We start from the raw sequence: 24,324 nt of genomic DNA on the forward strand, positions 1-24,324 counted from the left end.
AAGTTTTACGCATGTTTGTTAAAAAAAAATATTAAACAGTTTTTCCTACTTAATGTCATATACAAAGTGTACACGGCTGACTGTGCAGAATTAGGGGAAATTATAGCGCACATGCTCTACAACCGCACTCAGATATGTGTGTGACTTCATAAATTTTCTTAGCCAAGCAGTGTTCTTTTAGCCTTTTTGTAACTTTGAGTTGCTCCGAATAAGAGCATCTGCTTAATGTCTAAATGAAAAGCTGAATGTAAATGGTACACAGCCTTCTTTTTTTATTTCAAGTGGTTTGGTTGTCTTGTGAGCAACCCCTGTCTTGTGATCACTTCAGCAAAACCCTTTTTAAAGGATTTTTTTTCTATTTTATTACAGAAAGAGCTGTTCCAAGGACCAGTGACTAGATTTGTAGTTGTTTTCTCTCTTTTCTTGTATCCAAATGTGCCAATTTTGAACAGTATTTCATGTTACATATGTTTTGTTCAAGCAAGACTCCAGCAGAATATGGATTAATAAAAACCACTATGAGTTTAGATCCCTGTATGATGTAGAGTAATTATACAGCATGTGACTGTAATTATATGTGTTCATGACAAATAACCCTGTGCCAGGAGAAACCAGCAGCAGGTGCAGCCTTTGCATACACAATAACTGGCTTTATTTCACAAGCAGCTTATCCACAGTCACTTACCCAGCTTACTTTGTTAAAATGTGCAGTAAGAGCTGTCCATTATTCATGGATCATTTACTGAAGTAATTCAAGTTAAGTACAATATTCAGTGACCCAGCTGGTAATCAAACCTGCAGTCAAATGAAACTCTCTCTCTTTCGAAGAGATATGGCCAAATGTGGCCAGTCTGCAATAAATAAATAAATAAATAAATAAATGCAAAGTATTTTACAAATGAACTCCATGACACAGTTGTTACTGGTAAAGTACAGATTCAAGTCCATCAGATACAATACTTCACTTAGAACAACTGCCACAGGGCACCAGGAGCAGGAATGGGTTTAATCATTACATGACATAAACATTACATTTCACATCCATTTAAACCACAGTCCAACAGGTGTCCTTCCCCTTTAAGAGATTCAAAATGAAGCACAAGCTCACTCACAAATAATACATTTGACCAAAATACTGGAGAGAAACCTCAGCAGAGTTCAGTTCTCTGGCCTTCAGTCGGGCACAGCAAATATAATCACTGATTTTCTCACTCCACACACAGAACAACTGACTGCGTCCTAAGGTCACTTTGCTTGAGCAAGCCTGCACTTGATGGAGCTAAACGGGGTTCATGTCTTCACAGGAAGTGGGAGAGTAGTGGGGTGGGAGGAGGGAGCGCGTGGTGCCTGACTGCTGGGCTTCAATCCAGGCTCCGCCCCTGGCCCCTCCCAAAAACCACATGTTAAGACTGGCTTCACAAGGCCAGGTTCAGCCCAAACATACCAGCTCAGAAATAGCTTGTTCAATGGAGTCTGAATTACAATTACCTGTACAACTGAACTGTTTTTGCTATGACACAATATGGAAGAGACACCCCCATATGCAATGGCAGTCTTGAGCCACAAAATAATACTGTAATTTCTAAAATGGACTGGAAATTACAGTATTACTTTCCAATTTTTTGACAGGCAGTCAGACAGAGGAGTTAATGTTATGTTCAGAACCATTTCTGATTCATTAACCACAATGTCAACGTTTTTCTTTTAAAAGTATTTTTATTTAAAAAATGTGACATGGCAGGGACTGACTTCCAGCAGCTAGGGGATTCATACATAGGTTGAGTCAAGAGCTGCCTGCCATACGGGAAACTTATAAATATGACTGGGCATTCCAAATTAAAAACAAAAGAAAAACAGGGAATGAAAGGGGTTAATACTGAAATGTCAGACTGTTGAAAGGGTTGAAATGTTTTCAACTTATACTGATGAAGGCTGAATTGCAACTGAAATGTTGACCGACATGATTGAAATATTTCAGAAAATGTTTGGAGCACAATAGCAAAACAAGTTCTTTCTGTTAAGTTCTTGTTTTGACAAGCAAACACCCAGTCTGGGTCAAATAAATATTTGAAATACTCTTTTAATTCTTTAGATTCAGATAAAAATGGAAAACACTGCAGAACTCTGACAATTTCCAACAAAACAAGAAACTGACAAAACATACAAAACAAAACAATTCTGTAGTGAATATCAACAAAAAATAATTTCAATAAATGTCAATGTCAATATGTCAATAACTTGTTACTGTCTACATTGTCAGTAACTTGCAGGAAACTTAGTGCTAACAGATGAAAGTATTTCCAATAGTTTGTATGATGGGTTTGCAGTTTTCGACTATTCATAGTGGAAGTATGATTATTCCAGATGTTTCTCAAAAAACAAATAACTGCTCACTGTCCAACACTGTCCAAGTAGAGTACAATGATACATTCCTTTAGGCTGTTTTTCATGCATTGAGATGTGCATTTCTCTTAAAAATGTGTGCCTCATCACTTGTTCAGGCACACAGAGCACAAATGTAAAAAGCATTTCCTACATATTGGACATATTTATAGTGCAAACACACACACACACACACACACACACACAACCAGTGCAATAAAGACATGTTTTGGTTTCTTTACACATTCTGCTTTATTGTTTAAAAAAATGAAACATTAAAATATGAAATCTATGTGAAATATTTCACAGGTTTTTCAGTTATTCACGCTTGGAAATTTATTTTCTTGAAGACATACATGTTATTGGATATTACGTTTTGTTTTCTTACAAAAAGAGTGAACGGATTGCATTAGTCCAGTGGAGCCCTGGCATTGCAGGCCTCTGCTCTCTGCTGCCCCCTGGCAGCACCTGCATGTCACTACTGCTAACTCTGAACTGTCATTTGGCAGCTTCTCTGGAGTGATGCCATTAGGCGTTTCACCATTCCAACCTCCATTTGTTTGCCTGATTCTAGTATGTAGGTAGAGGAGGGAAGCACAGTCTCTGCCGTTTCCCCATTTATGCCTTTCAGGGTCATGTGATTACCACCAAAAATAATCTTCCTTTCAAGGATGCATTGCTTAATATTTTTAATTCTTTGCCTGAAGAAATTAGTTAAAATATATTTGTTGGTGTGGATGTGCTCTTAAGTGTAGTCTTAGAAACTTGGTGATCCCAAGATGCAAGCAACTTCTGCAATTCTCCTAGTATAATCCTTAAGAGAACTTTTTTGGCTTTTGAACCATCTTCATCGCAGTCGCTACGCAACTCTTCTGGGCAGGTTTATCAAAGCTCCAGTTGTTTTAACTACTTAAGTATAGCCCTAATAGTCGATATGGGTATTTTCAGGTATTTAGCTACTTTTTATAGCCATTGCCGGATTTATGAAGGCAAAAAACCATTTGTCTAATTTCATCTGTGTGTAACCGGATCTTCCCTAAGTTGAAGGATGACTAAGGGAGTTTGGTACATCATATTTATACCCCAGTGAAACAGGGATTCATGGATGACCACTTAATGGTTCTTAAAGACACAGAGGAACTTAAAGTAAAATATAAATGGCTTTTGTAAGGTAAAGATATCACACGGCAACACCCTGGACAAGAATCCACTGGATTCCTCATGCTTCTCAGAAGCTTATTTATGAGGGCTCGGTGAAAGAGGTGTCACATCTCTGCGCACCACACTGCCAGAGCAGTGGGCAGCTTCGAGTGCTGCCAGTGTTTACATTACCGGCGGTGTTCATTCCTGCTCACGTACTGCAGCCGGCAGAGCACTCACAAGCCTCACGCTCCCTCCTCAAAGGAACGCTTGTCTGCCTGCTGGCTGCAAAGGGCTCTCACCCTTACGCTCACACGGTAAGTGCACAGTAGAGCAACTGTCCCCTGTGAAGGCAGGCCAGCTAGAGAACGCTCCACTTAATGCCCTGTTTATCAGGGAAACTAATTCAGAAGGGCTTCTTCTCTGAAACATGTTTACAGTAACATTCTTTCTTCGTGCAATAAAGCTAGCCCATAACCAGCAGCACTTGTTGCTATGGGTAACGGTCAGATTAAGTTGAATCGGTGGTGCCGACTGAAAGGGTGCTTCTAATGGCACCAACTGAAAGCAAATGTGCTCTGTTGGGAGGAAAAAAGGACCAGGAGTCTGAAAAGAATCTTCACTGTTAAAAATAAACTAAAATATGAAGACAAAATAAATCAAAGAGCACAAAAGCTTTTCAGCTAGCTGTCCTGTCGAACCCAGGTGCCTTTTCAACTTAACTAGTAGGTGTAGTCCTGGATTGCACCAATTGCTTCTCCCAGGCCAAGCTCTGCCACACTCAATGTTTGTTGGCCCTCCTCTTGCCATGAGTTACATAAATTTGGGTGGATGCATTCAAAAGAGCCATCACTCACTGCTGATAACTTGTAACCTGTAGGTCACCTGGTACATTATATAGGGAAGTGCAACAGTAGTCCAAAGAATCCCAGTGACTTTAGATAATAGGCCTTAATGCTAAAATCAGATTTGTGTGTTTCAAATTCAGTCTCTTCAGGAAACTGTTCACACAATTTAAAAAGTTGCAGATCAAAATTGTGTTCTTACACCATTTCATGGCAGATAAGAGTCAAACAGTTTGATAAAATTAATCTGACCACCTGAACAAGTCATATGTTTAGGTATTGGATATGCATCAGATTTAGAACCACATATGAATGCCCAAATCAGAATGAAAATTTGTAGTTTTATTATTCATTTAGACTTCAAGGAAAATATCAGAAATGCATTGGATAAATGGGGGCCAGAGGATTTGACAAGGGGAAATTCAAAATTGCCTAAGGCTCACCCTACTGCAGTGGGGAAAAAAGATTTACCACCACCATATACCAAATCATTCAGTCCAGACACTGCAAAGCCAGCAGAGTCAATACAACTAATGACCGACTCACAATATTAGCAATGTCTAAGACAAGCATCCATCACTTTCCGTGCTAAAAATGTGTGTAAAAAAGTTTGGCAGTTCCAAAAGTTTGTTTAAGTTTATGAAAATCTCAAATATTTTTTTTTCATGACAAATGTATTCCAACAAATACTATTTTGTACATCCTTTGATAACACTGAAAAAACATTGAAAACAAGGACATGTGCCACAAAATAAATATAAAAAAACATTTACAATTATAAAGTCTTCGGGTGCAACAAAAAAAATAAATAAATAAATAAATAAAAAATAAAAAAAGGGCTTTGGGGAAACAAAAGCCCACTGCGTCAACCTCTCACACACCTCACCATTCTCTCTTTCCCCCCAAAATGAACTTAAAAGGCAAGCTTATGTACCCTGTGGCCGATTAGCCACAGATGGCCCAAATCAAACACGTTCTGCCCATTAAACAACTAACAAGGAGGTGGCTCCACCCACCAGCCTCAGCTCAGAACACGAAAACCAAATACCGACTTCGGGAACCCAAATACCGACTTCGGGAACCCAAATACCGACTTCGGGAAACCAAATACCGACTTCGTGAAAGCAAATAACGACTTCAGAAAACCAAATACCGACTTTGGGAACCCAAATACCGACTTCGGGAAACCAAATACTGACTTCGAGAAACCAAATACCGACTTTGGGAAGCTAAATATCAACTTCGAGAAACTAAATACCAACTTCGAGAAACTAAATATCGACTTTGGAAAATCAAATACTGACTTCGGGAAACCAAATAACGACTTCGGGAAACCAAATAACGACTTCGGGAAACCAAATACTGACTTCGGGAAACCAAATACCGACTCTGGGAAGCTAAATACCAACTTCGAGAAACTAAATACCGACTTCCGAAAACCAAATACTGACTTCGGGAAACCAAATACCGACTTTGGGAAGCTAAATACCAACTTTGAGAAACTAAATACTGACTTCGGGAAACCAAATACCGACTTTGGGAAGCTAAATACCAACTTCGAGAAACCAAATACTGACTTCGGAACGGCTTCCCATTTACTAGTCACAGCACCGACAACAAAAGTACTGAACAATACACTATTGAACATGTGTTTGTCATGACTGACTGAATGGTTTTAAAAAGGAATATATCTACACACTAGGCCTCAAATGAGGCCAGTGGAACTCATACTTGGAACTCGATCCTACCATGGTGTGGTCTGTTCTTAAATTTGAATAACAGGTTAGCTTGCCAGCACACTTGTTTAGATGTTTTATGCAAGCTTTATTCTCTTTCATGACTTTCACAACTTTTCTCTTTGATATCTGTGACCACCAAAAGGCCCCTGATGTGAAAGAATCCTTTTCCAAAGGACAGTGCAGTTGGACTGTTTCCTGGCAATCATCAGGTTCTGGAAGGATTAGAAAGGTTCTGAAAGTCTGTCACTCCTGTAGATTTCAGAGTTGGTCGACACTGAGGCACTCTGCCTGTTGTAATGTAAAGCACCGTGAATCAGAGAAGCTTTTCCAGGCAGAAACATCTCCTTAATTCACATAATCTCTGCTGCAGCACGCATATGTGTGGTCTGAGCCAATCGAGCATGCACAATTTGATTAAAAATTCCCCTTTATGGCAGAAATTTTAGAACCCAAGTGAGCTAAAAATGGGGGGAAAATAATGTCAAGAGCTAAAATGGCAGTTTTGCACTGATGCCATCTGAATCATTTCTAGTTTTGAAGAAAATGCCATTCAAATTGGCAACAGCACCAACAGAAAAAAAAACATAATGAAGAGCAGTCTCTTCTATTCTAGTCTATTCTATTGTATTCTATTCTATTATGCTGGTCAAAGAAACAAAAATGTCTTGTCATGTAATGAAACGTTTGGTGTGTGATCAGGGTGCTGGTGAGGCTGGTCATTTCAGATTGAGGTACTGAGGCAGGACATCATTCCAAAACTGTTGGGTGTCCTGTGAAGAATCAAGCGCCTGCCTCTTCTTTGATGTGCCCTGTTGGGCCTTAGTGGGTGGCTTGGTAACATTGCCATCTTTTTTTTTAGTTGTTGCTGCGGATTTACCTTTCTGGGTCTCTTTGCCTTTGGCTTTCCCTGTTGCTGATGTGCTCTCTTCTTCCTCCTCCTCCTCTTCTTCTTCCTCCTCCTCTTCCCCCTCTTCTTCCTCTTCCTCTTTTTCTTCCTCAGCTTCCTCCTCCTCTTCTTCCCCCTCTTCTTCTGCTTCTTCTTTTCCATCTTCCTCCTCTTCATCCTCTTTTTCTTCTTCTTCCTCCTCTTCTTTTTCCTCCCCTTCTTCTTCCTCATCTTCATTTTCCTCTTCCCCCTCTTCCTCCCCCTCATCTCCATCCCCTCCTTCCTCTTCTTTTTCCTCCTCCTCTTCATCCTCAGTTTCTTCATCATCATCCTCCTCTGCTTCTTCATTTTCTACTCCACTTTCACCTGACTCCTCTTCTCCCTCTTCTTCTGCTCCACTTTCCTCTTCCCCCTCTTCTTCTTTTTCTTCCACTGAAGACTCTTCACCCTCCTCACTTACTTCCTGTTCACCCTCTTCTTCTTCGTCTGATCCCTCTTTCCTGCTCTCCATCTCGCTCTCTGATTCCTCTCTGCTCTTCTCATCTTCCTCACTCACTTTGCCATCTTCCCCTTCATCATGTTCCTCATCGGTACTCTCTCCCCCACTGTCCTCTTCTCCTTCCTCCTCTGCACTCTCCTCCTCCACTCCCTCTACCTCAGCCTCACTCCCTTCATCCAGTCTTTTCTCTCCTCCCTCACTCTTTTCTGTTGTCTGCTCACCATCCTTCAGGGACCTTGCACTCCCCTCCTCCTGACTTTCCTCCTCATCCTGTGTCTCCTCAGAGTTCCGGCTCTCCGTTCCCCCCTCCTCTTCCTCTTCCTCAACCCCTCTTTCGCTCTGTGCCTCTTCACTGCGGTTATCCAGACCCCCAGAGCTCTGATCTCTGCTGGTGCTTTCATTCTCAGCTTCCCCACTGCTACTCTCCTCCCCCTCCCCCCCTTCCTTCCTGCTCTCCTCTTTTTCTCCTTCATCTGACAGCTTTTCATCCTCACTGGATTCAGACCAGCCTCCTGACCTTTCCATTTCACCTCCCAGATTACCACCCATGTCACCCTCATCCAATGCCTGTGTGGGACGTCCTGCCTCTGGGAGAACATTTATGGTGACTGCAGACCGCTCCCCAGGCTTCGGGCCACAGGACCCCGAAGACTGGCTCCAGGAGAGGTGTTGCCCCTGGGGGGTGGAGGGTGCTGCCGCACCACCCAAACTCGATGCCACCTCCCTTATCGCACCCTGCACAGCATCTGCTGTAGCCACGTCTGGCAGGAACGCAGCAACTTCTGTGATGGCGGATCTCCTGCTTCCTGCTTTCCCTTTGGAGGCAGGTCTTTTCACCTTCTCATCACTGTCCATTTTCATTCCCTCCTCAGAAACGCCATCTGGGTGCTCTACTTTCTGTTTAAGGCTCGTGGCTGATTTGGACTTTTGCACAGGAGAATCTTCAGGCAACTTCTTGCAGCGCCCAGAAAGTACTTCCTTTTTTTTAACCCTGGGCAGATGTGTTGCTATTTGTCTTTCTGGTGCATCTTTTACCTCAGCAGGTTCACTCTGCACTAATATGGGCTTGGTCTGAACTCTTACAGGTGTGGATTTCTCCTCTACTTGTTTTCTTTTGACTAATAAGGATATACTTTTGACCTCCATGGTTTCGCACTGGTTTCCTGTTCCTGTAATTTTGGGTTTTACAGATGTGCCCTTTATGTCACTAGGAGACTGTTCTGCTATTTGTTGACCTTTGACGTCAACAGACTGTGTCCTCACCTCCTTTTTTTTCCTATCAACCTCTTTGCTTTTCCTATCCACCTGTAAGAGATGCCTTTTTGTTCCGACAGGCTCACATTTCACTGGTTTAGGCCCAGGCTCAGGGACCCCACCCAGAACTGGAGCCTGGGCATCTGCTTTCGGTTTCCCGCCACCACTTTTGGAGCCTGCAGACTTCACCCCCTTGCCTGCTGCAAGGATGTTCTCCTTGCCACTGTCAATCCTCCGGAGAGTTCCATGCCTGGGGCTTTGTTTGAGTGGAGACCATGGAGTCTGCAGCAATTTAGTGGGCAGGGCCTGTTGTGGCCTGAGGGCCACCTTTTCCCCTGGAGAGGCCTGTTCTTCTGCATGGAACTTCATCTGCCTCTCCACATTCTTACCACCCCTCCTCACAACCTCAGCTTTCTTCCTTTCCATCATACCATGAAAAAGCCAAGGACAAAGAGAGAGGATTAGACATGATGATACAGAGGGGGAAACCAGCAGAGATGTGAGTGAACATGCAGAGGGGAAATCATTAAACAAGTAAAATTTTAGAATCCCTAATTAATTCTGAACTACACTCCTTTTTGTCAAGTAACTGTATTCTCAACACATGTCAGTCTGGCTTTAGACTAGGACACAGAACCATCTCAACTGCACCATGTTGTTTATGACATTGTAGGGTCACTCGATAAAAAAGTGTCAACATATAATAGATCTTTCTAAACCATTTGACACTGTGGATCACTTCTGTTAATAAAAAAGTTGTATGCTGTTTGATTAGACCAGAATGTATGTAATTTGTTCCATAACTATTTTACAGATACTGTAGGTCCCAATTTATTGCAGCTGGTATCCAATCAAAATCTATTGAAATAAGGAAAAAAAGGTGTTCCACAGGGGTCTATTCTAGGTCCAATCCTGTTTACATTGTATGTACATGATATTGGTTTTAATGTAAGCAGCATTTTTGTAAAATACATTTTTATGCAGATGTTAGTGATGTACGCTACTGCCTCCTCTATGACACATGCTATCCCAAACCTTCAGCAAGCTTTTAATATAATCATTAATTTTAATATAAAGATGCACGTTTTACCCAAAACTTGCTCTAAATTCAAATAAAACCATTTATGACCTTCTCTGGATGCTGCATAAAATGCTCTACTGATTCTGAAATACTTATACTAGATGGCCTTCAAATCAAATTTGGATGAAAAACTCAGATAAACTTACAAAGAAACTCAGAACAAGCATCTGCAAGTATCCACGTCAAATTTAAAACTATTAAATGCTGCCTATCACAGTTCCCCGTGCTTCATTTCAACAGGACTTTAGTTTCTTTACACCATACCTGTGGAATGAAATGCAAGGTTCCCTTTGACATGACAAACTTGAGCCCTTGCAATCATTCAAACTGTTGTTGATGGACTATGTCATAGAGGAATGCATTTGTTTTCAAGGAACTGACTGAGTCCTTTCTCCTCTTGGTTTTTTTTAAATTAATGAGCTGAACAAATGACTCATAGTCTGAAATCCCAAGGATGCAATCTTGGTACAAATTTGTTCCTCTCATTCTGACACTAATCCCTAATGCAGCCATCACCATAAGTGAGTTTTTTCTCAGAAAACCTTATAGAAACTATATTCTGATAACTCCATACAATTTACAATTCCTACAAGTAGAAATTCAGAGAGAATACAACTGATTTATATCATTTGCCAACACTTTTTTTCTAAAATAACAGATAATGAATGCCAGTTTTTCACAAATTGGATGTGTTTGCATGTACATGTCGATTAGCACAAGGAAACACCCTTGTAATCCCATGAAAGGCGTGCCGACTTCAGGCTTTTGTGAAAAAATCAGCCATCCACTGCACAACACAAACTCATCTGCATGGTCCCTGAAGACACGCTCTCTCCCCAGGGCATGATTACCCAAGTAATCCAAAAGCAGCAAATGCGCTATTGCCAAGTGTTACTGTAAGTTTGGCTGCATGCTTGTCCGTCTTTGTACATCATCTCCAATCATCATCATCAATCACTCTTGTGAATAAACAAAATGTGTTCTTGACAAGGTTATTCTCATAAACTAACTAGGTGTGGAATAAAACATTATCATAAAATGCAAATGGTTTTTGAAGCAAAAACTAAACTAAACCTATCAGCACCATTTTCTATAGCAGAAACACCCTGAGCCAGTGACCCACCTTCTCCTTATGAACAGGGGAGAAGTTCAGAGTCTTCTCAGATTGGTTCGTCCTCATCACATGGGTCTGCAACACAAGCACAGGAAACATCACCTTAAGGTCACTGAGATCACCACTACAAAGGATAGAGAGAAAACAGCATTGACCAATACCCATCCACCATGTCATATTCCCAATCCTAATCTATTATGAAGTTTGAGGCACAGAGTGTGTATAAGTGTTCTCCTCTTGTCTCATCTTGCCAATAGAGTAGAAAAAATGCAATATCCACAGTTTCAATATAATGAAAACCATGTATGGATAGACAAAATTTAAAAGAGTATAAACAGCATAAACTTACAAAGATTATCTAAACTCTCTCAAGCGAATCCTATAATGCCCTTGGGAGCTGCTCTTGTCTTTCTATGCACTCGGTTTAAGGCAGGCTGTGTGACTCGCATTCTCTATGAAGTAGCCGTAACAAGACCACAGTGACTCAACATTCTGGTCTTTCACTTAGCTGTTCTGGAAAGATCAATACAGAGTGTGTCTGGACTGTAGCCTGGTCTCTGCTGCCGATCGGCTACAAGCTCAGGAGCGAGGTGGATTGGGACGCGGAAGAGGTACAAGGGGATGCAGCGCAGGGCGGAGTCAGCAGACGCCTTTACTCACGTCATGTCTTGCAAGAAAATATATCAACATCATTTCATGTATTCTGCACAGTTAGGAAGCTGGAGGCAATCTGATACAGACACTGTGATGGAATGGGATGGAAAATACTGCCCCCCCCTCCCCCCAGAAAAAAGGCAGATGAAAGGTAAACACAGTGAAGGAAAGACAGAGTGGAAAATTTCAGTAAAACATAATAAAAATCACATAAACTGCACTGCTGAAATCTGCGGCTTGCAGTGTACGAGGTCCAAGCAGGAAAAGGCACACCCCCTGGGAAGCACAAGATGTCTCACATCACTCCACACATTTTCCTGGAGTCCTACACAGCGCTGGAAGGAGGTTTTGGCCTCTAGGCACAGACAGCGTGGGCTTTGAGCAGGAACTCCTAACTCTTACAAACCGTTCATCAAATGTGACATTAAACCTAGGTCCTGACTGAATATGGTCATTAGATCCTACTGGAATTTTCAAAAGAACACGGAAACATGGATAGTAACACCAGAAAAAGCTGACTCTCTGCTTCTGGGTACTTCATCAACCCACCCTCCCCCCACACCCCTTCCACACCCCACCATCTGACTGGCTACAAAACCCCTTGCTTTCCATACAACATTGGATTCCCAAATGTGTCATATGAGTATAGTATAGGAGTATTGAGTTCTCAGTGGATCTGTGTCCTGAAATAAAGGTCAAATTAAATGATATAAATAAATGACAATGTATAAAGGATACTAAATATGTCTGGTCACTGCTTACCAGTGCCATGATTGGATGTTGGACACCCCTGACTACAAAATATTTTACTGTTTAAATTGTATAATACTTTTTCACGTATATCTAATAGTTAATATGTCGTCTGAAGAAATGTAACATCATTCAGAACTTCAGTGACACATTTTAGTTGGACAAAACAAACCCATACCAAGTGTAGGCATAACATGGAATATAAACAGAGTAAATGCTTGAAGCATTAAGTCAAAAGCCCTGTTTTTAAAACTGCTCTGTGTGACACATAAAGACTATTGTTGTGTAAATGGCCAAGATAAATGAGATACAGTTATGTTTGTGGTTGTGGTTTCCTGTCAAAGGATTAATGTTTAACTCATCTGGATGATAGGAAACTACAGCATTTGCTAGCCAAATATACCCATTTATTTGCAGTGCTAGAACAAGCAACAACTTAATAAAAGGCAACTAATATAAGCAGTTTTGACATTAGACTGTAGCATTAGTTCGCTGTATTTAATTATTTATATTTAATTAGAAAATATCAAATTTAATTGGTAGTATGTTAAATGTCTTTTTAGTGGATGAGTAGTTGCAGTATTATTTGTACTGATGCATCTGTAGCATACTGAATTCATAGGGATACTTAACTTTCTGGGGTTTTTCCAAGACATTTTTGAATAGCCCAGACATCTAAAATCTAAAATAACCTTCATTTAAACAATTAAGGATGTTTCAGCTATTTACAGAAGCATCTGACGACCTGCTGACATTACAAGCAAAAAAAGAGAAAAAAAACATTCAATGTAAAATAAACTGTACAGTGATTTTATGACCGCAGGAATTGGATTTGTGCATATTACCATACTATAATTTATATGTCTAGTCCAATTTTTGGTAGGAATTATTTCCAGTGAGACGCATGCTGAGACAGCTGCACTCAATTAAAGAAGTGTCACGGCTTCCTATATCAACAGCACTACATATGGAGAGAGGCAAATTACTGTGTGAGACCGAGAAAGAGAGACCTCAAAGCAACAACAAACTGACAGGACTGAAAATTGTTTGTGTTTGTGCAAATTGCAACCTGTGGGGTAAAAAGGTCTTCATGTCCCTTTTGCAAGCTACCATTAGACAACCCAGCTCTATTGAAAATGTGAATAATTGTCAGCTCCTCAAATGGAATGTCAGCGTATGGTTTCACCTTTCCTCTTCGACCTCTCAGCCTCTCTCAGTTTCAGTGCCAGACAGAGTTGTTCCTGATTGGTTCTCCATCTAAGCTTTTAAGTGCGTAACTCTCTTAATTATTAGGCTAAATTAATGCAGGTGACCATGTGTTGGAGGGACAAAGCAGTTCAGGCTGTGGATATACAAGTGGCTCAGGCTCTTCATAATACATCAGACTCTTGCAATCAAGTCTTCAAAAACCAGAAACAATACTGGCACTCTAGGATCAGTGTTGCCTTCACCTCCTATAGCAACTAATGTTGCACTAATATTGTTATTGTATACAGGGTTGTTCAGGTATACCTTTTCACCTACGATACGTTTGGTATCAAGATGCCACTTAAATACTTTGGAAAAAGCAGTCAACAGACCTTTTCACTAGTTTTCTCTAAGAACAACCCAGAGTATGTTTTAATGACATGCGTCTAGACAATAAATATATGAAGGAAAAACATGATAATTGCAGCTTACTGAGTGCAGCAGCAAGTGGAAATATGCCTTGTCTTGTGTCTGCTTTACACTGTGCAAATATGGGCTCGAGACTTGCTTTTTATGTTGTTCTGTTATCAAATTCTCTGAACAAATACACATTTAAAAAAAAAAAATTATTTAAAGGCCGCCATTGTAAATAAGAATTTGTTCTTAATGACTTGCCTGGTGAAATAAAGGTGAAATGAAAATGAAAAAAAAATTGTAAGCAAAATACTGTAAATGTACTCTTATCAGCATCTCCTTGTGTATGTAGTAAAATAAGTTTTTTTTTTTAATTCTGTATCATTCTCACAGCTACCAGACATAAATTTTGCAAAAAAAGTTTAAAGAAATCCGAAGTCAGACATTTCTGTTTAGATTTTGACAAGGCCTTGACGAAATGCATGGGATGCAACTGGAAAAGAAATGAAATACGCCATAATTCTATCGTTTGGCCCAACCAAATGCATGCCTATGATAATAATGGTTCTTTTAAAGGGTAGTATACATGCTGTATTCACACTCCGTGCATGTTCTAATATAATGGTAATTCCTCTCTCATGTGGCTGCACAAAGAGGCAAGTTTCATGTCCCAAGGACTGCATTCCAATCCAACGGCAGTTTGGTCAGATGTGGTCAGAACAGAGTGATGAGAGAAGTCACGCCTCTGTGTTAAATTTTGAATCTGAAGGCGACCAAAGATTATAAATGTGAGCATTACCCAGGTGAGTCTATTCTTGTCACCTCAAGTCTCACAGGACAATATTCTCACTCTTCAACTACATAACAAACGGTAATGAATAACCAGCACCTCCATCTTAAGCTTTTTTCTGACACGTGTGAATTTTGAATTCACATGTGAATATTTGTTATGCAGTTCCAACAGCTTTATTTTACTGTTAATGAGGTAAAAAGGGATGATATTATTTGATGATATTATATCAGGAATCTGATAAACTTAACCTGAGTCTTAAATTATTAGACTAAATCTTAAGACTTAAATCTGTACATTGTCCCTTTGATACACTGTTTGGCCTTTAAAAAAGTGTGTGTGTGTGCATATGCGTGTGTAAGTGCATGTGTGCATATGCGTGTGTAAGTGCGTGTGTGCGTGTGTGTGTGTGTGTGTGCATATGCGTGTGTAAGTGCGTGTGTGTGTGCATGTGTGTGAGTGTGTGAATAAGAAACCACAGGAAAAATGAATAAGATCGTTTACCCACCAGGTTTAGCAAGTCAGAGGTATCTCCCAAATAATTCATGCTCTTGTCATCCTCGTGGGATTTCTCATCGGTGGATCTTTCATGTTCCCTTCTTCCTGCGGTCAGTCAGAGGAGACTGAGTTACCAGACTGACCGTGATTCACTGATTACAGTAACATCTGGCCACTTCCTCTCCAGCTTTACCTTTCCTGAGCTCCACTGGGGATTAAAAGAATTAAACTCTTATGATCTTTCTCAGTGGAGTAAATCAACCGTACAAATGCAAAATTCTACTCCCCCTCATCAGAACACTCATTGCAGAATTTTAAAAGGACTGTTTTTAAAAGCACTAAAAAAAACAAAAAAAAAACAAAACAAAACAACAAGGGAAATGTTTGGTTTCTTACCCCTCAGTACGCAGTAAGTAGATGGGCTCAACTATTTTAACAGTACATGTGTAGATATCGTACATAAGGTACCATAACTACTGTGTAGTGTATTCGTTAAGGAACAAGGCTTGTAACTCAGAGGTTATGGGATCAAATTGCAGGACAATTGCTATCTTTAATATGATTGCTATTGTACCCTTGAACAAGATTCTTAACCTGAATTGCTTCAGTGAAAATATCCAGCTGTATAAGTTCATTAGCTGATAGTATATAAAAGCAATGTAAGCTGTAGGTGTCATTCTGGTTAAGGAAAACTGCTAAACATATAAATGAAATTGCAATTTGAGATAATTGCATAAGTTTGAGGAATTGTTCCTGAAAAAGAGAATCATTTGGCTGCTCACACTCAGTACACAGGTAGTACTAGAGTAGACGGCTGATAAAATTTTTTAGAATCTATACATACAGCTATAAGTGTTCTCTTTTTCAGGAGTACCCTTTAGCTGCCCATACCTGTCCTCGGAGGGGCCGGTTTGTGTGTGTTCCTGGGTGGCCGTCTGGCAGGAAGGGTCTGGCTGGGAACTGGCAAGGAGGCACTGAGGAACCCACATGTCAAAGCAGGCAAGGTGCGGAACATGGGCCCAAACTGGTCCGGAGACCGCTCCTGAAAACCAGCAGTCGCTCACCTGAGTTACTCACAGGGAACAGTCAGACCTGTCACAGCTTAATGAGTAAGCTTGTGAGCTTGAATTAGCTTCTTTATGTTTGTCAGATGAATGGCCTCCTGTGTGAATAAGACATGCGGCAGTGCCAGACCTGGGATTTGAAGCCACAGCCTTGAATTTGTGTTAGAACACTGACCCCTAGTGGAACAAAAATGAGTTAACACTTAACCTACAGTACAAAACCTGCCAAATGGAAAAAGCATTATCTTTAATTTGTCTCAATTTATAGGAATATCAGTAACAAAATAAGCATGTTAAATGCTCAGTTAATAAACTCAAAAGCTCACTGACTCATCAAGAATCATAAATTGGCTAAAGCTAAAATAAAATGCTTGGCCCAGGTCTATTAAAACCTGTCCCCATCTTCATAAAGTGTCTCAAAGTGCTGATCTAGGATCAGGTTTCTCTTGTTTATATCTTAGCCTTATTCTTAATGGGCTAAAAGGGAGAAATGATCGAAGATCAGCATTGTTACTCTGAGATGCCTTGTAAATATAGGCCCTGATCTCAGTAGATGGGAAGGTCAACAGCATTAAAATGGCGGGGGAGACGGAGACAGCTGCTCTCACCCTCTCTCTGCGCCTCAGCCGGGCAGACAGGCTCCTTTGGAGGGGGGCGGGGGCAGAGGTGCTGCCCAGGAGCTCCATGTAGGACATCTCCAGGTAGTTTTCTGTGACGTCATCGTCTTCCAGTGACAGCTCCTCCTCTTCAGACCTGGGCACAGCCAGTACCAGCATGTGGCAGCCTCCGCAGGCCACCTGGAACACATTTATATAATCACACATACGTACACGCACACACACGAAAACACACACATACTGTACATACGCACAAACATACACATACTGTACACATACACGCACGCACACACGCATGCACACACATGCACACGCAAACACACATACATACATCCACGTGCAAACACACATGCACGCACAAACACACACATACTGTTCACACGTGCAAACATACACACACACACACACACACACACACACGTATGCAGGTACACACATGCTGACACCCAACACGTTTAAAAGTTCTTTTGTGTCGCGTGGGAATAGTAACTATACTAGTGTCTTGCTATGTTATGTGCAAAATAAATACATGAATGACATATTTTTAACCAAAGGTTAATCGGTTTTTACTGTCATAGGGGCATGTTATTGTGGTTACTCGGTTAACCGATTGACAGCCCTAACACACACATTCACACACACACACACACACACCGATCTCCATGGTAACCTGAGGGGGTCCCCGCGGGACTGGGGACTCACAGACTGCACGCGGTACTTGAGGAAGCGCGGGCTCAGCGTGGGCTTGAACAGGTTGGTGAAATTCTCCTCCCCCTGGCCCAGTTTCCCATGGCGGCCATCTCCAAACGTGTACAGAAGCCCAGTGTCTGGGGGGAGAAAACAAGCAGGGGGCCACATTTAGCCTGGCGGAACCTCGCACAGCAAACATTCAGCCGCTATGCTTGCTATGCGAGAGCTTCAAGAGAAGAGCCGAGGTGAGGCACCAAACAGATGTGAAATAACAGCATCTAAAATTCACCCGGTTCCCTGACTCTTATACTACACTGCAGCCCGAAACTAAAGAAAGACGTAATCAATGCGGGCTGTGAGCTGGAAACTGGAGACGCGCGCACATGTTTCTGCGTAGCGTTCGCTGCGACCGCTGACCTGTGACCACGGCGGTGTGGTTCTCTCCGCACGCCGCGCGGCTGAGCCTCCCCTTCCGGAAGTGCTCCACCACTCTGGGGACGGGGGACTGGAAGATAAAGGTGCCGTGGCCCAGCTGTCCAAACTGACCCAGCCCGAACGTGTAGAGCTCATCCTCTGAAACAGCACAGAGAAGGTGGTGCTCACATGTCAGGAAATGTCTCGGGTAACAGGTTCAACGCTGCAGGGGTCTTCATCAGATACAGCTCAACAGGTTGGAATATTGTCCACATCATTAACCCTTTTGAGGAGCAGTGAACACAGAGAATCAAATCTTTTCTTTCACCACCATCAAAAGCACATGGATAAGAATCAGGACACTGTTCTGAGAGGTCATACACTATACAGTCTGAATAAATTTTAATATGAAATATTTGACGCCTGTTTCAGTATTTCCTCCAAGCAGTCAGGCCCTTGTCAGACTGCAAATGCCTTGTCAAAATGGGCCAGAGCCATCATGGAGGATTCAGGAGCTGAAGAGGAGGTTTTCACCCAGCGTTCTTTGGAAACCCTCCTCTGTCCTCCTACCTGTGAGGGCCACAGTGTGGCCCCCGCCACAGGCCACCTGGATGACCCGGTCCGTTATGGTCAGCACAGGCTGAGGCACTCTGTGCTCGTCTAGCTGCTCGGGGGATAAGCCCAGCTTCCCCCCGTCACGCTCCCCGAAGGTGAACAGGTCCCCATCAACTGCAGACAAGTACAGAAATGAGGTACAGATTAATGATGACAGAGCGGGTTTCACATTGGCAAAGACAATTTAACAACTGTCCCACACTTCCTCCAGTCCACATAAAGACTTCCTGTTTCTGATCACAGTGCTCTGGTGATGGCTGCCATCTATGGAAATCTATGTTGTTTGTGACCAACTTCTTCCTTTTTTCCTCCCAATTCAAAGTTTTTTCTTTTTCACAGGCGTGGTATAACCAACTGTCTACCACCTTCAAAAATAGCTGAGAATGGTGACATTTCTGCTAACCACACCCACTCTCTGAGCAGCAGGTATATGCTTCTGTTATCAGGACACAGATGTCGAATATCAGCTTTTAAGGCAGATATCATTGGTCTCCATGAGTGTGTGTGTGTGCGTGCGTGCGTGTGTGTGTATATGTGTGTGTGTGTGTGTGTGTGTGTGTGGGCTCGTACTTGTGACAAAAGCAGAGTGGTAGTAGCCACAGGAGACCCAGGAGATAGGCCTGCCCACGGTCACCTCCCGAGGGCGCAGTGTGTTGCTCTCATCTCCCAGTCCGATCTGACCCTCCGAGTTGTCCCCCCACATAAACAACCTCCCATCCTCTGCAAAGAAAACAGAGAGCAAGAAGACATGTTATGCAAAACACTAACTGCAGTGTGAGAGTCTCCAATATGACTGTGCCTGAGTAATCAGGAAATACTGATTTTCGGCCCTAAATATCTCTTGTGCCAGGAGAACATCCTGTCCTGATATCACCTGTCAAAGAATGCACCTTTGGACCTGTCACAGAAGAGCGAACAGGTGAAGGTGAGAGTGTCATACAAACCAGTGAGAGCAGCAGAGATGTTGCAGCCGGCAGCCAGCATTTTGATTGGGCCCTGGCAGCTGAAGAATCCCAGCAGCTGGAACGACGTCCTCTCCTGGCGGTCTCCGAGGCCCAGCTGCCCTTCTCTGTTGCCGCCGGCCGCGTACACGTTCCCTCGCGCTGAGAAGCAGTCATCATCGCTCGCTTACTCCGCAACCTTACCCTTGCACAGAGCTCAAACTCAAAACCCGTCTGCTCACGGGTCCAGTGTGATGAAATCTTACTTCACGCGTGACTTTATGATGGTAAATTCACAGGAACAGCAACCCATCATAATCTGCTCTGACATTCAGATATTTATTGCATTTTATTACAGGAATTTTTTTCACTGATTTATTCACAGATTTTGTGCCACAGTCAGCATATCAAATGAGTATAGGCGCTGTAGTATATATAATCTACAGTATATACAATATATCCATCAAAATCATTGCTTTATATATTCTTAAATGTTGTGTAAACTCACATGTGTACACGATTGTGTGATTCCGTCCACAAGCAGCTAGCATCACTCTTTCAGGCTTTAGGGCTTAAAACAAAATAAAGAATGAATTATTTTTTGGGATATGAATTTAAAAAACAAGGATAATTTAACACTGCAAAGAGAATAATCATAAAACAGCCACACTGATTATTCTCCTGCCATTACTACAGAGGCAGAAAAATAATTTAATCATAGCAACTTAACAAAGACACTTACCTGACCTGGTTTACTGGGTCTAAATTGGTTGGTTATTATAAAGTACTGCAAAAATAATGAACCAACTCTCCGTGACCAGTGTCAGGCAAATATCCGGACTGGATATAGAACTGCACCGTCAGTATCAATTTTCACATACATCTGAAAAGTGTGTTTAATTGTGTAATGTGTGACACAGTGGTGCCACATTTGTGTAAAGGCAAGAACCTGATTTTGCACTTTATTTGCACTTGCAAAACAACACCTATGGCATGTGCTGATTGGGCCCCTGAGACCATCTCTACCTATTATTTCCAGTAAACATCTATGTTTCATATACAGGGAAAGCAGAAAGTCAGAGAACTGTTCTTTATTTCTTAGACACTGATTTAAGATACAAAGTTTTCATAAACAAATCCCCACTACATGTACCGGAGTACATTACCTAACATTAATGCTGCATTGAGAATGTTCAATGATGAGAACAGGCAACTTTTCCCATCTAGGCCATGAGTTTAGTCAGCTGCAGTCCAAACATATGTAAAATTCTTTATCTCAAATGTTTTCACTTGTTAGATACCAGTAAGTCAGAAGCGAAAGAAAAACCTATTCTCCTGTCATATGTTTTTGCCAGTACCATTGTTTCATCAAATATCCACAGAGATATACACTGGAGTATTTCCAGTTTGTCCTGCATCTATACAATTGAACCATTTCAAATATTTGTTTGACTGGGATCTTAATGCAAGCTCTTGATGCATGTCTAACAACCACTTAATGCTTAGGGTACTATTAACCCTTTATTTTATTTTTGATGTGTGTGTGCATAAACATAACTGACAGGGAGAACACACTAAGAAAATTGGGCTTCAATGTGTAGGGTAAATAATAGTGTCATATCCCATATTTTTCTCACACTAGTGGTCCAGCACACAGCCCAGTTTTTTAATAAACGCCTGTCTCAAGGGAGTGTTGCTGAGAATTATTACCAGTGCAATGTAACTTCAGCTGTAAACCAATAATGGCTCGAGGACCGCACATAAAAATCAGAAAGAAGGAAAGTGGCTCTAACGCTGTATTCACACAGAGAAGAACTGCCAGATTGGAAGGCTGTGGATCTACCCCCACCACTCCATGTGCTTCTGCTGCTTTGGAGATTACACAAGATTACAGACTGGGGATTACAGCTGCAGAGCAGAAACAAATCCAGGTCTGTGTCTTTGGTGAAGCCCCTCCCTCCCTTCTACAGCCCTGTTTGTGCCCCGATTCCTCACCAAGTAGCATGTAAGCCTCAGGATTAATAAACAGTCAAAAATGCAAGTTACCTGCATGTTACATCATGTTACGCAAGTTGTAACATGCTACACATTTGTGGGGCTATAACAGCAGAGCACACTTCAGATGCACTTTGGCTTTCTGAACCTGAGGCTTATTTATGGGCATCCAGCAGGAAGTGCCTTTCAGCAAAAAAAAAAAAAAAAACACAACTGCAAATGGAAGCAAAGAACATCAGAAAGTTCTTGTTGCCATTGGCAACAGATAACACTTGGCCATGGCATCACAGGCAGAAATCGGGGTGACTAACCTTTCACACAAGTGGGTTTATTCACTGTCGTCTTTGTTCCCAGGCCCAGCTGGCCCCAGTTATTACTGCCAAACATATACAGTTTCCCATCACCTGTGAAGACACAAACAATCAGAAAACAGCATGCTGCTTGGAGCAAGCACAGCCTGTCCAGCCAAAGAGTAACCCTCTATTCAGTATTTACATACATACACTTACATTCTTAAGATTGACATTCTACATTACTGGAACTGGATATTATGAACTCTTAATGGAGGTTAAAATTAAATAAGTCTTCTCCCTAATATAGTATGAAAAATTATGTTTCAGAAAAATTATGATTAAAAATGCCTCCCCTAATAATAGACTCATTAGATCTGTCTTTAAAATCATATACAGTGATGGCAATGCAGTACAGTGAAACACTGCATGTAGAAGGAAAAAGTAAAATAAATTTCTCAACAATAAATAAATAAATAAATAAATAAATAAATAAATAAATAAATAAATAAATAAATGTCAACACCTGTGATTAATGCTGTGTGTTCATCACCGCAGCAGATTTCCACAGGTCTGTCATTTCTCAGCCAGAATTTGCTGGGTACATTGTCTGCAAACTTGCTTTTCCCAAAAGTGAACACTGCTCCAGATTCTATACGGAAAACAAGAAAAAAAATAACAGTTATAAGTTATCAGTGTGTACGGGGCATGAGCCGCCAACCACAAGCTGCTGGACAAAGCAAATGCTGACCAGTTACCGATTACCAGTATGACTGTCTGCAACTAGATCAAAGCTAGCATGTGTAATTAGAGAACATGGGTAGGCTAACATTAAATGGCTCGACAGATTTGCTGTAAAATATGTTAGTGATCAGTTGAGGAAATTGTGTCATTCACTTTACCAGGTATCTCCTGCACGGTCTCTCCCGTCATTGTTCTAATCAGCTCTACAACTGCCCCAGCCTGGTGCCCTCCAAAAGATCTGGGGCTCAACAGGCTAAAAGGTTTAAGCTACGATATATTGCGGCAAAGATTGTGGAAGAAAGAATAAAGATATACACGTTACAAATAAAGTAAACGGGAAACGTTTAGTCTGTGCAAGTGGTAGTCAGACTGCCGTACGTCTGGGAATTTAATGGATAAGCAATGAAAACTAACGGTATAATATGTAAATGTCTTACATAAATATTAAAATGTATTTACATGTATTCAAGCAGATCATTATGCGAAAACATCATAAGAGCTAGCTGAAAAGCAAGTCTAGATAATTTCTCGGTCGTGCAAAAAATAAAAAATAATAAAAGAAGACAGGTCGAACACATTCATTTAGTCATTGAAGGTAAATTAATAGAAACACCGAACGACTTAGTGTGCAGAATACTATAGTATAGTACAGCTCCTATACCCGCAGTAATGTCGTAGGATTTCTGTATTTCCGTCCAAATATTTACCTGGCCACTTAGGCATTACTAATCATTCCAAAATTATGACTCGTTTAGTGTGTGAGTAAAATAACTCATATTGTTATTCGCACAGGCAGAAAGCCCTGTGGCTTACATCTCTCGTCGTATCGTTTTTTATTTTTTATTGTCCTGAACTACCCGGATGTCGAAAAAACTTCGTAGTAACTAGAGGTCGCCGTTTGACTGCCTATTTTCCCCCACAGTTCTGCGGTTTTCCCAGTAGCTTCCCACCGGTCGTTCTGTTCCACTAATTCAAAGAGCGTCTGCAGGGATTTACATACATGTCCACACCACGGAACCCACTAAACTAACTGAAAGGCACCAATCAAACGGAAGTGCGCTTTCCTCCTATTCAGAATGTGGATGGAGTTCAAGTAGACAGAAAAGAGCACAAAATTATAAGGCCCGAAAAGGACCGTCCGAGATGATATGATAACAGATCTAAAGAAGATCTGTTATCATATCATCATCAACAACAACAACAATAATAATAATAACAATGTGTAACAACTGCCGACAACATCAACAACACGGTTATGGTTCCAATAGGCTACGTACAGTGATCTGTCCAACTCAAAATTATATTAGGCTACATTAAACCCAAACCCATACATTAAAATCGGTAGATTTAACTGTTCGTGATTGATGTAATTGCTCAGGTGTATGTAGGTGTGTGAGAATGTAGTCTAGCTCTTTCTCCAGATGATATAATGACAGTAAAAGTTAACATAGCAATTTCTTTGAACATCAATGAATTAATTAATTCTTTCATTCATTCTTGGTTATCTATTTTATGTAGTGCAGTGGGTCTATGGTAGAATTAGAGAAACGTACTTAATAAATGTTTTGATGAAATGAAAAAAAAATTAAAGCTCACAATAATCTCATAAAAGACCTCAAAACAAGAATGTTTTATTTTGGCTTTTAAAGGACCATAGGACTGGACAAGACTACAGTGATTGTCCAGCCCCAGCCACCGTAGTCAGCATTTCAGCACGCTA

At 41.3% G+C, this 24,324-nt stretch overlaps 1 protein-coding gene across 1 annotated transcript; it reads right to left on the reverse strand.

Moving 5' to 3' along the window:
• Positions 1 to 5,630: 5,630 nt before the first annotated feature.
• LOC118214524 (transcriptional regulator ATRX-like) lies at positions 5,631 to 22,830 on the reverse strand. Its single transcript, XM_035394543.1, has 15 exons — positions 22,763 to 22,830; positions 22,387 to 22,512; positions 21,882 to 21,974; positions 20,084 to 20,146; positions 19,579 to 19,737; positions 19,205 to 19,354; positions 18,590 to 18,748; positions 18,023 to 18,178; positions 17,618 to 17,742; positions 16,907 to 17,095; positions 16,126 to 16,276; positions 15,428 to 15,442; positions 15,245 to 15,339; positions 10,950 to 11,015; positions 5,631 to 9,159 (listed from the first exon to the last, which is right to left on the reverse strand). Exons 1-15 carry the CDS (start codon positions 22,791 to 22,793, stop codon positions 6,823 to 6,825), a joined length of 3,915 nt encoding a protein of 1,304 aa, XP_035250434.1. The 5' UTR covers positions 22,794 to 22,830; the 3' UTR covers positions 5,631 to 6,822.
• Positions 22,831 to 24,324: the final 1,494 nt, after the last annotated feature.

This window comes from Anguilla anguilla, chromosome 15 (genome assembly GCF_013347855.1).
Source record: "Anguilla anguilla isolate fAngAng1 chromosome 15, fAngAng1.pri, whole genome shotgun sequence".
Lineage (NCBI taxonomy): Eukaryota > Metazoa > Chordata > Actinopteri > Anguilliformes > Anguillidae > Anguilla > Anguilla anguilla.

Coding starts and splice junctions, on each gene's coding strand:
- LOC118214524 (XM_035394543.1), bottom strand. CDS start 22,793: ATGACGGGAGAGACCGTGCAGGAGATACCTG. Junction 21,975..22,386: donor ACACACAGCATTAATCACAG/GTGTTGACATTT, acceptor GTGTCTTCACAG/GTGATGGGAAACTGTATATG. Junction 16,277..16,906: donor GGCTGAGGCGCAGAGAGAGG/GTGAGAGCAGCT, acceptor GCTGGTTTTCAG/GAGCGGTCTCCGGACCAGTT.